The 15,096-nt window shown below is 40.2% G+C and overlaps 1 protein-coding gene across 2 annotated transcripts; it reads left to right on the forward strand.

Moving 5' to 3' along the window:
* Positions 1–7,108: 7,108 nt before the first annotated feature.
* LOC111071724 (inhibin beta A chain) lies at positions 7,109–15,049 on the forward strand. Of its 2 annotated transcripts, none has more exons than XM_022363214.2 (5): positions 7,109–7,939; positions 11,602–12,946; positions 13,022–13,294; positions 13,968–14,347; positions 14,420–15,049. In XM_022363214.2, the coding sequence occupies exons 2-5, from the start codon at positions 11,947–11,949 to the stop codon at positions 14,579–14,581; spliced, it is 1,815 nt and encodes a 604-aa protein (XP_022218906.1). In that variant the 5' UTR covers positions 7,109–7,939; positions 11,602–11,946; the 3' UTR covers positions 14,582–15,049. The 2 variants fall into 2 exon arrangements, with proteins under 2 accessions (XP_022218906.1, XP_022218905.1); XM_022363213.2 differs by lacking the exon at positions 7,109–7,939 and adding an exon at positions 10,726–10,932.
* The last annotated feature ends 47 nt before the right edge of the window (positions 15,050–15,096 follow it).

Genomic DNA, 15,096 nt, shown 5'->3' on the forward strand with positions numbered 1-15,096 from the left:
AAACAAATATTCAATTAGTTTTGCAGCGAACGAAACGAAACGAAACAACCCAAAAACCAAACGAAAAAATAATCATTTATTTTATATACACTTTTATACAAGCATAATTTCTTATAAAATGAACAGGAGCGGAGGCAAAGAAAAGCTAAAGAAAAAAATTGATCTAATAGAACAGTTATGGATTAGTTTCAAAATTGTATAAATTAATTGTGCATGACCTTTAATTTCATTTTATGTATTTCTGTTCTTCTAATACAAAGAAATTTACATATCGAACACGATTTGGCCAATAATAAAAACAATAACACTTTTATTTACTACGGAATAAATAAACCAAGAAAAAGCAAACTATTTGAGGTATAAAGATAGAACACTCAAAACACATACATAATCACACATCTACATTTACACTCATTCACACATACACACACTCAACGCTCGACACATACAAACCTATAAAATATATAAAGAAAGAGTATTTTCTGTGTCTTAAACTTGTATAAAAAATGTCTTCCATTAAAATACTTAACAAAAAACAAAAGCAAAGAAAGTAAAACAATTTATAACTCAATAACTATTAATTAACTAAAACAAAAAGGAAAAACAAATACAAATATAGTAAAAGTAAAAGTAAATATATATACTAATCATATATTTAACTCGAAAACTCATTAACCAAGCATGAACAATTTGAAGTGTCTCGTTCTCCTTCGTACGTACAGCTATAAGCTGGCTACGGCGAGGGGCAGAGATGGAAGCGACCCCGGAGAACATTCGCACACCCATAGAGTTCTAGATAATTTAGCTAGTTAGGAGCCGCAGAAGCGGCAGCGGCAGCCACAGAATAAACGGAGGTGGAACCCATACAAGCATTAGATGAAATATTAGCAGAATATTTATATAAATATGTAATAATATTTGAATACACAACTTAAACATAATAATCAATTGTAAGTCGTACTCCTAAGAGCTGTTTGTTAAACGTTGACGATGACGATAACGATGTCGAGGGTTCAGACGCAAGTATTGTTTAAGTGCGACGAGGATTGTGTGCTTGATGTGGGACACTAGTGCGTATGCTTGATCTGTATCAGTGTTTGTGTGTGAGTATAGTATGTGTGTATGGCTGCGGACATTGACTGACATTAAATGGCAGGGTGGCAGGAGAGGAATGTGAGAGAGCGTGTGCTGGGACAGTAGAGGCAGTGTTATTATACCAGTAAAACTATAAGCAAAAGGGCATTGGAAAAACGATCATGATCCGACATTTTCTCCCTCTCTATCCAAATCATCCATATCTGTGCATTTGTGCCCACACTCTTAGTCCGTCACTCCCCCGCTCCATCTCTCTCTGACACTCTCTCTCTCTCATTGTATTCGTGCAACTAATCCACTGTAAAATTGCATTTAATTCCTTCATCTAACTTCAACTCGAAACTAATATACATATTTATGTATTCAACTTTTTGCAAAAACAAAAGATTCCATATCAAAATACAATTGAAAAAAAACCGAAAAAAACACGAAAATCTATACAAAAATTACAAATAATATGTAATAATGTTCTGCAACATTTTCTATGTTTGTTTATTTTTATAAGGAAATCGAATGTTTGTATGTGTAGTCCATAATTTTCTAAAGGCATATGAATACGAGTATATTGACGAAAAACCAAAGTAATATTTATTGGTCTTAATGGAATGGAAAAACATAAACGAAACTACCATTATTAACTTACGAATTAAATCAAATTTTTGACAATGCGATTTTTGCTTTTTGGAAATCGTGCTTTTTGCTAAAACAAAACCAAATCGAATGAAACCAAAATGAAATGAACTATAATTATAATGAAAACAACTTACTTTTGCTCTCTATAAACCCTATATACAAGCACCTTTCTATTTGAAACGTTTATATAAAGCAAACCGAAACCAAAAATAACAAACAAACAAAAACATACATACTTACATACTATATAGAACACTTAATACAACTGATCCTTCGATTCTCTCTTCGGACATTTCACACACAGAAAAACTATCCTTACCGGAAAGTAATACTATCCTTATTTGCCGCTCTTTATTTTTTTTAGTTTTTGTTCGTTTTCAATTGCAGCATTTAGTGTATAAAATAAGACCAAATGAAATCAATAACGAAAGGAAATTAAATTAAATTAAAAGAAAATAACTACGCATACATTCATGTATAATTAGTAACCAGTTACTGACTAAAAACGTTATTTAAATCTCAAGTCATTCTATCAATAATATTCAAAGTAAACAAATTCTGTTATTGTTGTCGAGGCATTGAAATATAAATATTGAGGCCGAAAAACTAAAGCAACTTTTTAATATGTGAGAGAAATTGTTGTTTCATTAAATTTGTCATTATGAGAATTGAAAATATAAATGTTTAATGCAAAATGGATTAAGAAATACATAAAAATGTGTATACACATCTAGTTCATATACATACGAGTATATATGTATATTCCAGAAACCCCCAAAGAGATATACAAGAACCCAATTAACAATTAAAACTTTTGGAAGCTTCAAATTTAGAAAAGCCGAAAAACATTCTTTTTGTTCTACAATTAAATACAAATACATTCATACACAAACACACAGTCAACACACACTTATAGACACAGTTTATGTTATTTTGTATGGAAAAGTATACAAAGAATGTCACCTAATAGTTTAGAGACAATGAAAGGAGATACTATTAACAAATTAGTAAAAGAAAAGCAAAGGAAACCATTAAAACATTGAGAAAACCCTAAATATTAAGATACAAAGAACAAATACACACACTCACAAAAAAAAAAAAGAAAAGAACCGCATACTTACATAAATTAATTATAAATTAATATAAACTTGCTCATTATTCTAATTATAAACCGAAACTTCTAAGTAAATGGTAATACTTAAATAATGCAATTAAAACCAAATTAAGAATAATACAACAAGAAACAGGAAGAAGAACAACTAATAATATTATAAATACATAATATGGACATGAGAACAGAACAGAAGAACAGAGGAAAGAAAAACAAAAGAAACAGAATGAAAAAATTAAATGAAAAAAGTATTACGAAATACTCAAAATTGTGTTTTAATTTCCAACATGGAGATGGGATTATCAAAGGACATTCTATTATGATTCAAATGCTCGATCATAAATGTTTCTTATTTGATATTATAACACCAAATGTACTAGCATTAATTAATGGATGAAAATCCTTTATGACCTAGCCAATAAATCACGATACGGAAAGGTGTTCGCCTACACGCCTCTATCAGGCGGTGAGCCATTCTCGTGCACCATCGTGGGGCGTGATTTTCCATATCGTTTATCGTTAGAACTCTCGGGGCTCTTCATCGGCAATCAGTAATCGGCACAGAAATTAATTAAACGGCCATCACAGAGAAGTGTTCGGCCGGTCTCCGCACATTCGAAATAACGATCGCCATGATTGATTAGCCCAATGCGATCCGTGTTGAGGCGAAGAACAGAATGTAAACACGCTCACACACTGGGCAATGGGTAATGGGGAATCGGCAGTTGGCACTTGAACTTGCTCCTAACAGTGCCAGATAAGATATAGCGGCACGCGTGCAATTGGATGGCTGTGTCATCGGGCATACATAATTCGGATTGATTCCAGATTTGGGTAGGAGCTTTCCTAATGAGATAATCTCTCTACTTGGGATATACTCATATATATAGGTATATGTATGTTTGTATGTATGTACTTTTTGTTATTCTAAACATATGGACTGCATCGCAAGATTAGATTCCACCAATCAACTTAGCTTGGATTTTTCCTATAATTTTAAATATTCTTTCGAATGGTATCAACGTTTTTGGTGTACAACAAGGTTATGACAAGGCTACACGTGCCTCTAATTTGTGTTCATTCCTTTTTGTTTTGCATTAATTGTTTAGTTTGCTTTCGACTTCTGCACACACAATTGTGTTGGTGTTTTAATCGTTTGCGAATCTTGGGGTGCCTACTCATTGGGCAACTGACAATTCCGTCAATTTTAGACTTTGTTTAACCATCGAAACATGTGAATCACTCAGACCCTAACATTCGAGGTGTGGTGTATTCGATTAAGTCTAGAACAAAATCTGGACTACAAAGGTCAAGTGCCGTGAATTATCGTTGGGAACATTGAACTGTCCTGTTATTGAATGTCCTCGATGAAGAGATAATAATCACATGATAGAATAATCTTCCGGTATCCCAACATATTACGAGAACATCTGAGATATTCGTATTTGAAAATCAAATCAAGCGAATTGAGCGATCAATTTTAGCAATTAGCATCTCCATGGCACCACTTATCCATGGCATGTGGCTCCCAGTCGTCGCAAAAGCCGTCACTGTCCACACCAGCCATCAAATTGTGGTAAGAGGAAAAAATGCGTAGCATATGTGCTAAATATAGACAGATCCCTTCCCGGTGATAATGAAGAGGTTTTATTTTTAGCATATGCAAAAAAAAAAACGAGGAAAATAATTAAATAGAGAAGCAAAGGTAAACAATGTATGCCGACGGTCACGTCACCGTTTAGCGTTCGAAGAGATTTCTTCATCATCTGGGACGACTGGCGCTGGCCCCCCTCGAAATTCTGGCAGACACGAGCTGCATGCGTGTTCCTCGACAACTCGAGTTAATTGCTCTTTAGTGCAGCCAGATGATTGAGGGAATTGAGCGGAATACGATTCGATAAATTTGTATTTGGGCTCTGGTCTCGAAATGGTTCACACGTTCGGCACATGACTCGTAAGTGATGGACTTTGGTCTCGAGAAAATCTAAATATACCTCCCCTCTCGCATCTCAATTTCAAAATCATCGATGTGTTGTCTAGCCTGACTGTCTGCTCTTCTGGCTGGGGCTGCGGCTGCGACTGCCAGTGCGACTGCAGTGGGTCCAGAGTCCAAGTTGTCAATTCTGCCCATCATCATCACCAACCAGCTTGTTTAATATCGATCATGGTTCGCCCTTACTACTCTTCATTTCAATTGTTTTATATTTACAAAATTCATGGAAAGTTTCCCCAGTGAACTGATTAAAGAGCCTCGCTTCGACTGAGTTTTTAATTAATTTCAAACACCACGAACACCACATTTTTTGTTGCTGCTTTAATTACGGGTATCTTTTGCGCCCGGGCCAGGATTCACGCTGGGCCCACATGACTGTCGACCACAATTGGGACAGCACCTGTACGGCTAAAAGACCAAAAAATCCACCGCCTAGTCAAGCAGATGATTCAGCCAATTTGATTGATTTTGCGATGCGTGTGTATCTTTTTAGCGCTCTTTGATCGCTATGATTAAGCGATATGTTGTGAAATAAAATGTGTGAAAATTGCTTGGACATTAGTCTCTCCAGGGCTGGAAGCGGAGTGGAATGGTTACACAAATGTCACATTTTTGACTAAATAGAATAAAACAACTGCTGGCTTAGTTGCCCAGGGCTGTCTTCAATGCCTTGAGCTAAAGTGATGTTCAATCGGTTATTCTATGATATTTCTCTATATATAAAAATATCCTTAATTGTGTAAGTGATATTTTGAAAAGATTGCTATAAAGACTGAACTTATTATGTCTCAGAAAATAAAACGAAAATATAGCGATTTATAGCCATTAATTGAGTTCTGCGAAGACTTGCTTTTGATTAATGTGCGCTCCAATTATTATTCTTTTTAGAAATTAAATTTCTTTGTTTTGCGTTTAATTATAAAATCGAAAGTCGTGGGTGTTATCAATGGTTATCAGAAAGTATATATGTTGTAGATGTAGATGTGTGCTTATTATGTCTGGCTACTTTCCGGTTGTCAACAAGAAATCCTCTGTAATCAGAAGTCGTTGTGCTGGCAGCCTTCAATCTAACCTATCAACCCAAAAATTACTGCGGTAAAAATAAATTCAGTTTGTTTACAGAACTCTATTTTCATCTCATTATTTTCAACTCGGACCTTAGGGAATGTGCCCCAATGTTTCACATAATACATTTTATAATCGGCAAGGGTTAGTGGGTGTACTATTTTAAGCTATTTTTACTCTTGGTTGGGGTATATTGTATATGTCCAGATGTTTGCAACGTACATACTCGTACGGAAACATTTCCAAGTCAATTTGCAATATACATATGTTTTGCGAATATGTTCTTGATCAGCATCAATGGCATAGTCTAGAGTCTATACGAGCAAGGTTCTTTCAGTATTCATCACTATTATAAATAAAGTAAGTATACGTGTAAAGATTTTACTGATTGTCCGCTAGTACTCCTGATTGGCTAATCATAGCTCTCCTGTATCCAATATTATTGTGCATCCATTTAATATCCCGCCTAAGAAAGATGTTTAATGAATTAACGAAAAACATGGAAGCTACAAGAGATATTTTAGAACCGAAACTTGTTGGGTAAAGGGAAATTATATTACCCTTTTCTAAGTTAGTACAAAAATATTAATATTTGGAAATATTTGGGGATCTAAATGGGATGTACATGAAATAATCTCTTCCCACAAACACGGCCATGATAAGCCGAGCTTTATGGGACGTGTTTTGTAGCACACGCGCCACAGTTATACGCTGGGAACAATAAAGTATTTGTTTCTGCGTGTAGTAGTTCAGGACGTAGTAGTATTACGCCCGCTGCAATAGGAGGTAATTGCCGATTACTAGAAATATTCCATCACATTGTAGTTGAGGTGAATGCTTTAATGTATCAAGGCAAGCAAAAAATGAGATAGATCTAATCAGTCAATTGGCATGTGGTCTGAAACTAAAACTGAAATACGATGAAACGTATCAAAGTCAAAATTGAATTGACGAGCATAATCTACATGATATTTGTAGGCCCATAGGCATGCCCCACGGACGTGAAAACTCTATAATTATTTGTTCATCCACGCTAAACGATGGTAATAACAAACGAAACGAAGCGGAACAAATTCGAAAAACAAGAAACCTCAAGAACGTCATAAACGCGAGCCATAAATTGGCCCGAATGAATCGATCAGAGCGCACCGAACGAAAACGAAACCTATCAGGGGAAAGCGATGGGAACTTCATAAAAGAAATGCCCGCTATCAAACACTTGCTGGCCAGCGTGAGCTTTGGACTGTTTCGAACAGCGCAGCAGAATAGCCCCAACATTGGACTCCCAGTCCAGGCGATGACTACGACCAGACGACGCGCGACGTCAGCTCACGTTTTGAGTGAGGTGTGGGTGCTCGAGGCAGGAGGCGACCGACAACAAGCGGAACGATCGCCCCAACGAAGCCCCAACCGGATTTCGGATTGCTGTCACGAAGTCATCAAGAGAGGGGCCAGTCTCGCCTTATCACATCACGGCTCTCTCTCTCTCTCGCTGGCTCGCGCTCTCCGGCTTGATGGAAGCCACGCCGAATAAAAAAAATTGCGCATCACTTAACACATCCCAACCACAGCAGAGCATGCCCATTCCATACCATAACATACAATACCATACCATCCAACCAGACCAGGGCAGCCTTTACGGTTGCTGCCGGCCATCGTCAAATTATTCACACGCAGACGTTCTGAACGATCGGACCAAAAGAAAGCAATATTAATATACAAGAAACAAGAGGAAATAAATTTGGAGACTATACAAATACAAATCAAGAGGCACGATTTTTTCTGTGCCATCTGTGAATTCCTACGCAAAAAAACACTTTCTTGTGAAAAAGGAAAATCATTTGTTTTTGTTTAATGACAGAACTTCTTGTCACTCCCAAGGGTTCAAGTTCAAATGGTGAAATAATAGCAATGATTTTTCTGTGCTGGTGAATTGCAAACAAAATTGTTAACAAATAAAGAACTATTCAAGGACATTCAGGAAGGATCCGAAAAGAAAACACTGATCTAAGTTAAAAAAAAGTGTATTAAATATTAATTAGGTGAGTTACATAATAGAATGGAGCGTATTGGGATACTTGGTTGACAACTTAAAGATACGAGTGAATTAAAGAAAATTATAAGTGAAAAAAGTGAATCTCAAAAGATAATACTAATCATATGTAATCATGTGGATGAATGGTTAATTTAAAATATAAATTAAAATTCAGAAATCACCAACTCATGGAAACTTCTAGCTAATTATCATTTCATGGGCTGATTAAAAATAATCAAGCTTTTAAGCGTTCCATTGATCAGAGGCCTATCACTTGATTAGTTAGCACTTTAGCACTTATGCATATCGTTTTGGGAGCCTACCATTTTTTGGTAACAGAAGCCATTCGGAACCTAACCTCCAAAAGCTTTCAGGCAACGTGTGCAAAATTTGGGAAAAGCTTTTGGGCTGAATCGGCTGAATTCGGAATCCTTGAATTATTTTGCCTTGTACTTTTTTTTGGTATTAGTAGAGATCCGAGAAGCCTGCATTTCTGATGAGTGTAGGGGAAAAAAGTATTAAGAGAGATTTATTTCTGCTGCTGGTGGCAATCGGGGCAATCTCCGAGAACGGTTCCAAAGTTCACAACGAGGCATGCTCCAAAGAGCTGATCATCGTAGGCAGCGTGAAAACACACACTCGTGCAAGAGCAGATCGCAGAAGCGAAAGATTTATTGCCAAAATCCGAACGCTGAGCCATTTTTTCGCAGTGCATTCAACTGTCGGAGAAGAAATGCAAGTGATAATGCCAGGCAATTGCGATTACGATAGCCCCAGCTGCTGCCCCGTAATTAATGCGAAGATGATACGGCCGAGCGTGGCATGGAAAACCCCCAAGAAGAGAGTCGTCAAGCTGTACTTTGCACCGCAAAGCGAACCATCCGAACGCCTCCGAGCTGAACTCAACTCAACCCAACTCCAGTTTGCAGCGGCTTGGCTACGCAACGGAACGGACAGCTGCTGCTGGAGAGAGTGTCTGGTGTGGCCTCTAGTAGCTTCAACTTAAGTCACGCAGCGCCAGCGTGTTCGATGACGTATAACAGCCTCGATCGAGACAGTCCCCGCCCGTCAGCGCTATGTGACCTTCTTCAATTAGGCCCTGCGCCCTTCGTCTCCTCCTTTGGAGCTCCGATCGGGCGGCAAACTAAAGTCGCACGCCGTTGATTGATTTGTGGGCCTGATAAGTCGGTCAATCGTTACATTTCGTCAAGCGTCAGGCTGAAATTACGTCAAAAATGGGCCGCATGTCGCGTGTTTGTCGCCAGGCCCTACTTCCTGATCCCCCCTGGTGCCATGATCGACGTCACTTGTGGAACGTGGCAGTCTAAGTTGATTACCCGTGGAAAAATATTTGATGATATGATAGAGTATGACCTATGCTAAAGGGAAGGACGTAATCGAAGCAGGGTAGGAAGTAAATAAGTGGGGTAAATCCAAGTGGCTCATGTGAGCTCTCTTATATAACAGTCTAATATTGTTACATAATATTTTCACCAAGCAAGCACTCAAGACATCGAATTTGGCTACGAGTATACTTCTCACTGGTTTTTAATCATGCATTTCCCATACAATTTTCCCGGAATTATAATATTTTTCCCCTACTCATTTCAACGATCTAATTGACAATCTTCAATATGAGTATCAGAAAACCCCAGTTCGTGACGAGCGCTGACAGATTAGGCACGTGTTCCACTGAGAAATTTAAATGAATTTAAACGTATAACTCGTGATTTTCTTGGCATTCATATGTCTATACATACGCGTATATAGATGTATATACATATACTATGCACAGTTTTCTTGACCTTTACCGACTGTTCCACATTTAACAGAGAAGAGAACAAAAGAAATGCTGGCTGATGAAATTCCCATACGAAAATAAATACACCGCAGGCAAAATGCTCGCTTTCCAAACAAACTACTTTCATTTGAATTGGAAATATGTAAATTAAAAAAAAGCGACTCGTGCCGAACGCCGGATGTCACATACCAGCTTAATCATTACGAATGTGAATGATTTGTTAATCGCCAGCATCGATTACCTAAATACGATTAAACGGGCTATAAATCACACAATAATCGGCGTTAATTGGTGGCCATTTGGTGATGATTTGTGCCATACTTCATGTACTCGCACTCGTATGTAGATCGGCGGCCCCTTCGCAGTAGCAGTAGCACCATAAAACATTTTGTAGTGACCAGAGCTACGTTCCCCGTGACAAAGGGACGGAGGGACGGAGAGGGCTTATCAGCACCGTCTCACCATTAATTGATTGACACACAATCGAGTCGGATCATCAAAGTCAAGCTTGATTGTGCCTTGGGGTAATTAGCATGAATGAGTTTCTCGGGTAGATCATAGAATTAAATTCAAGTGGCCATAATATCCCCTCTAGCGGGCAAAAAATTGCCAAAATCGCAGTGCTATTGCCACTGCATAGGGGGCGTGGCGATGACAGGTGGGCAGAGTATAAAAATACCACTGCAAGCAAGAAATTATGCAGTTTTGTTCACCGACTTCTTTCAAAGCTGATGCAATGGGCCCCACACTTTGCATATGCAATTGTCTTCGGCGAGCGCCATGAGACCATGGTCTCGTCTGGCTCTGGTGGTGTCTGGGGGGAAGTCAAGACGCAGCTATGAGCACGATCGGGTGCCGGCCGCTCTGCTCGGCTCCGTTCGATTCGATTCGAGCGAATGAAATTCGTTTCTCGCTCTCCCTCTCACGGAACGATCAATCAGAGGCGTTCGTCACATAAATTGTTCTACTAATCAGCCAACGGCTTCATTCATTCACAACTCGTTTGCGCTGTCGCATGTCAAACGGAACAGTTTGAAAATTATACGTACTCTTATGTGCATTCAATAGTAAAAACGCGGCCCAAAACCGAATAAGCAAAGAGAATCTTACGTTTCGTGTCCGGGTTCAAGCGAGCAGACCCCCCTAGATCGAGCGCCTGCCGAGTCATCAAAATACCCATCAAGTGAAGTGCGAGCCCGGTACGTGTGTGGTCGTGGTCCCATTCCCGGTTCCGATCCCTAATTGCCACCTAATTACACCTGCTTATCAGCAACTCTAGATACTAGTATACGACAAGCATTTCAAGCGAATCCTAGCCCGGCCCGATTAACATTTAACATTTCCGTTGTGCGCAATTACACCCAGCACTTTTGGTTCGCCACAAGCCTGAAACCAGTGATAACGTCAATTAAATTTTTCACATTCAAAAACGAAACTAAATCTTCTGCCAATTAAAACACAAAATCTCACAAAATTGCACTTTGCCGCGTTTCCAATTCCATTTAACAGTTGGATTGGATTGGATTGCTGACTTAAAGTGATGCAATTTTGCAAAAAAATTAAATCAGATTTTTTTTCGTTGAACTCTGGACACTAGATGTTGGCATATCAAATTGGAAAATATGTGGGGTAGCTGGCTCGAAACTTCCAATGAAATGTGATCTATGTAGGGCAATGGAAGTACAAATTTGACCCATTTTTCGGGGGCTATTCTATTGTTGGTCAGCGTTGGTAAATCCTATCATTCGCTATAGTATATTTATTTAAGGGCCAGGATGACAAAGGAAGCTAAATATTCTTAAACAAACATAATCAAGATTCATTTCCAAACGTAAACTTATTTTTCTTCGCTCTCTACCTACTTCCAGCTCGCCAAGTCAATTGGAAATCTGTGACAACTATTCATAATGCATTCACCAAGCGTATAAGTCGTGTAACAAAAGTTAATAAGCCCCATTAAGTATCTAAAGTGATTCAAGAAGGCAGCAAAACGGCAAAAATTAGTGAATTCAGCTGCAGTTCTATGAATTTTGTAAGCCAGAAAACATCACCCATTGAGTTTTTAATGCTGCCAAAGAGATAGCAATAGATAGAACCCCAAAACGAGAGCCAGAATTGCACGAGAAAGCAACCCGTTCAGAATACAAGCCAATACAAGCCATTTTGAAGTTCCTCCCTCCAGTGCACGACGATAAAGAGAGAAAACACTAAATATGGCCAAATATTTCATTACCTTGGTGCTGCTGTTGTGCCTGGCCCTGGAAAACAATAATATCTACAATCGCCTGCACGCCCGGTCTCATCCCAGCTCCCGCGGCGACATCCTGCGCCCGCATCCAAAGCACCAGCCCCACCAGCATGTCCAGCACACTTCGCAGCAGCTGCAGCAACTGCAGCAGCACCACATCCGACAACAGCGATCCAGGGAACTGAAGCACGTGGAACAGGATCCCACCAGCGAGGAGGAAGATGCGAAGAGGCAGTACTACACGAGACTGAGGAGGCATCAGCTCCATCAGCGCGACCATTTCCTGCAGCAGGAGAGGAGCTACAACCACCCAGCGCTGACGGAGCTGAAGAGCATGCCCATGGCTCGACTGTGGCAGCACCTGAGCAAGGGCTACGGGAAGGAGGCCCACTTGCAGCCCGCTATCGTGGATGATGGCCTGCTGGACTATTCGAACATGTTCGGCGATGATTCATTTACGGCGACCACTGCTCAAGTCTCTGAAGAGGATTCGAACCTGAGTCCCTTGCTCTATGTGAGGAATGAACTTCTGGATCAAGAGGTGGAGTTGATGTCAAGCATCAAGCAGACGCAGACGGAGCTGGAAAAGAGCCTGCAGCCAGAGCCAGCACCTGTAGTAGTGGCTGAAGCTGAGCCTGAACCGGAGCCAGAGACAGAGCCATCTGTGCCCTCACACAATGCAACCATCTCGACAAAGTCCTCCGGAGGCTGTCCCAAGTGCGAGAGCAATCGTCAGGTGGAGCACATTACAGAAGAGGAGCTCACACATCTGCGCATCGAGTTTGTCAAGCAGCAGATCCTGGAGAAACTGCGCCTCAAAGAGAGTCCAAACGTCTCCGCCGTGGAGCTGCCGAAGCCCATATTTGAGGGTGTGACGCTCACCCATCCAGATGATAGCAGCAAAAACAAGGAGCTCGACGATTACTATGCCCGCACTAGCAAGAAGTTCATACTGCTCAATAGAGGTGAGTACCATCGCAGAGACTAGCAGCTCAGCCAACAGAAACTAATCAATGTGCTTCCGATCTTAATCTTTCCAGAGGAGACCGAGTGCAATCGCCTGGGCGTGCATCCCTCAATGTGCTTCAGCTTCAAGATAGATGACGCCGATGCCGACGGTTTCGATGTTAGCACCGCTGTGCTGTGGCTCTTCAAGAATAAGCAGAACCACACCAGCGACCCCATCGATAATCCGCTGGTGAACAACACTAGGAAGCAGCAGACGATTGTGGTTTCAGAGGTGGAGGAGCAGATGGACTCCAAGTATTTGCCGCTGGCCAAAGCCATAGCCATTCAGTCGGTGGATGTCCAAGGTAAGCTAATCATTAACAAATCCCCAGAGGAACTACAAAAAAAAAAATAAGCGAAAAATTCAGAGCAGCTTATCCGCAAAGGCACGTTCAGACCTTTGGCCAGCAGAGAAACCAAAAGTGACCCCCAATACCCCTAGGAAAGAAATCAAAAACAGTGACATGCTCTATATGCTATACAGAAATTATAATAAGTTTAATTGTTAATAATTTCTGGCAGATAAGTAGCAACGTTGACAACCGCTGCTCCTCCATCATCATCATCATCATCCTCATCCTCATCATCATGTTTGTGTTTTCAATTAGAGAGATCATTGCGCAGATTCGTGATAGGCAGCCACCAGCCACCAATTCGTGGATTGTGGGTGAATAACTTGACAAAATACATATGCACATACATGCATATTATTATTGTTGTTTTCGATATGTTGTGGGTGCAAAAACTGAACTTTGGCCGCTGAAAAGGCGAGCCCAGTAACCAAAATGGGACTTCCTTGGGTCAGTGGAGAGATAAGGGATAATATTCAGAACAGAATAACAAAAAAACATTTAAGTCAGTGTGAAAGATGAATGAGTGGAGTATAATGATCCATAAAACTCTTTAAGTAGACATTAATACATAATTCAAAGGACATCAACTAACTTTTATATCTCAAATTTTGTTATATCTCTTCAGATGAATGGATGAAGATCGACATCGAGTGGCCCATCAAGCGCTGGATTGGGAGTCACGAGCTGAGCCACCTGATCCAGATCACGTGCGAATCGTGCGATATCAGCGACATGGAGGAGATCATCTCGGTAGACAAGGACTATCGACCGTTTATAATGATCGACACCCAGAATCGGCGCAGCAAGTCGCGGCAAAAGCGTAGTATTAATTGCTCCAGCGGTGTGACGGAGTGCTGCCGCGAGCAGCTCTACATATCCTTCAAGGACATTGGCTGGAGCAACTGGATCCTGCAGCCGGAGGGCTATCACGCCTACTTCTGCCGCGGCTCCTGCAGCTCTCTGGCGAGCGTCACCCAGGCTGCCTCCCACCACAGTTCATTGTTGGTAGGTTCATTAAAGACTAAACAAGAGATACTGTGATGCTGATCGATACGAAAATTCTCTTTGTTTCTACAGAAAATCCTGAACACAAATGGTACAAACAAATCCCTGGAGCTGGTGCCCTGCTGCACCGCCAAACAGTATTCCTCGCTGCAGCTGGTTGTGATGGACTCGAGCAATACGGCCACTCTGAAGACTCTGCCGAATATGGTGGTGGAGTCATGCGGCTGCAGATAGTCGCCCCCATGCACCATGCACCATGCTCCAGGCTATGCTGGCATCCAGCTAGCAATCAAACAAGTTACATATCGGACAAATTAGATATTACTCTCGCTCCATTTCCACTCAGTTAGCAGTTGGCGCTCAACTCCATTTCTCTTCAATTAATTTAAACTCATTTTCAATGCATTTTCATTAGCGTTAACCAATTAAATAGTAGTTATTAGCAATAGTGCCCATACTGCCATTAGTTTTAGTCGCAGCTAGGTCTTTAAAGATATTGTATAGTAACTAAAGCTCGAGTCAATGTACTTAAGCTCTCGAAGTATGGCGAACTCTATTTTAGTTTAGTTAGGAAATGGCTCCAATAAATTACAAGACATAATTAAGTTCGTGCTTATTTTAATAGTCGTTTAAGATTAGTTTTTAGTGATTGCGAGAAAACACATCAAGAAAAGTGGAAAAATAAAACATTTTGAAAAATAACAGAAGCAAATTGTTTTACATTTTCAATGGTCCAGAAGTATAAGTAT

The sequence above is a fragment of the Drosophila obscura genome, unplaced genomic scaffold (assembly GCF_018151105.1).
Source record: "Drosophila obscura isolate BZ-5 IFL unplaced genomic scaffold, ASM1815110v1 contig_46, whole genome shotgun sequence".
Taxonomy (NCBI): Eukaryota; Metazoa; Arthropoda; class Insecta; order Diptera; family Drosophilidae; genus Drosophila; species Drosophila obscura.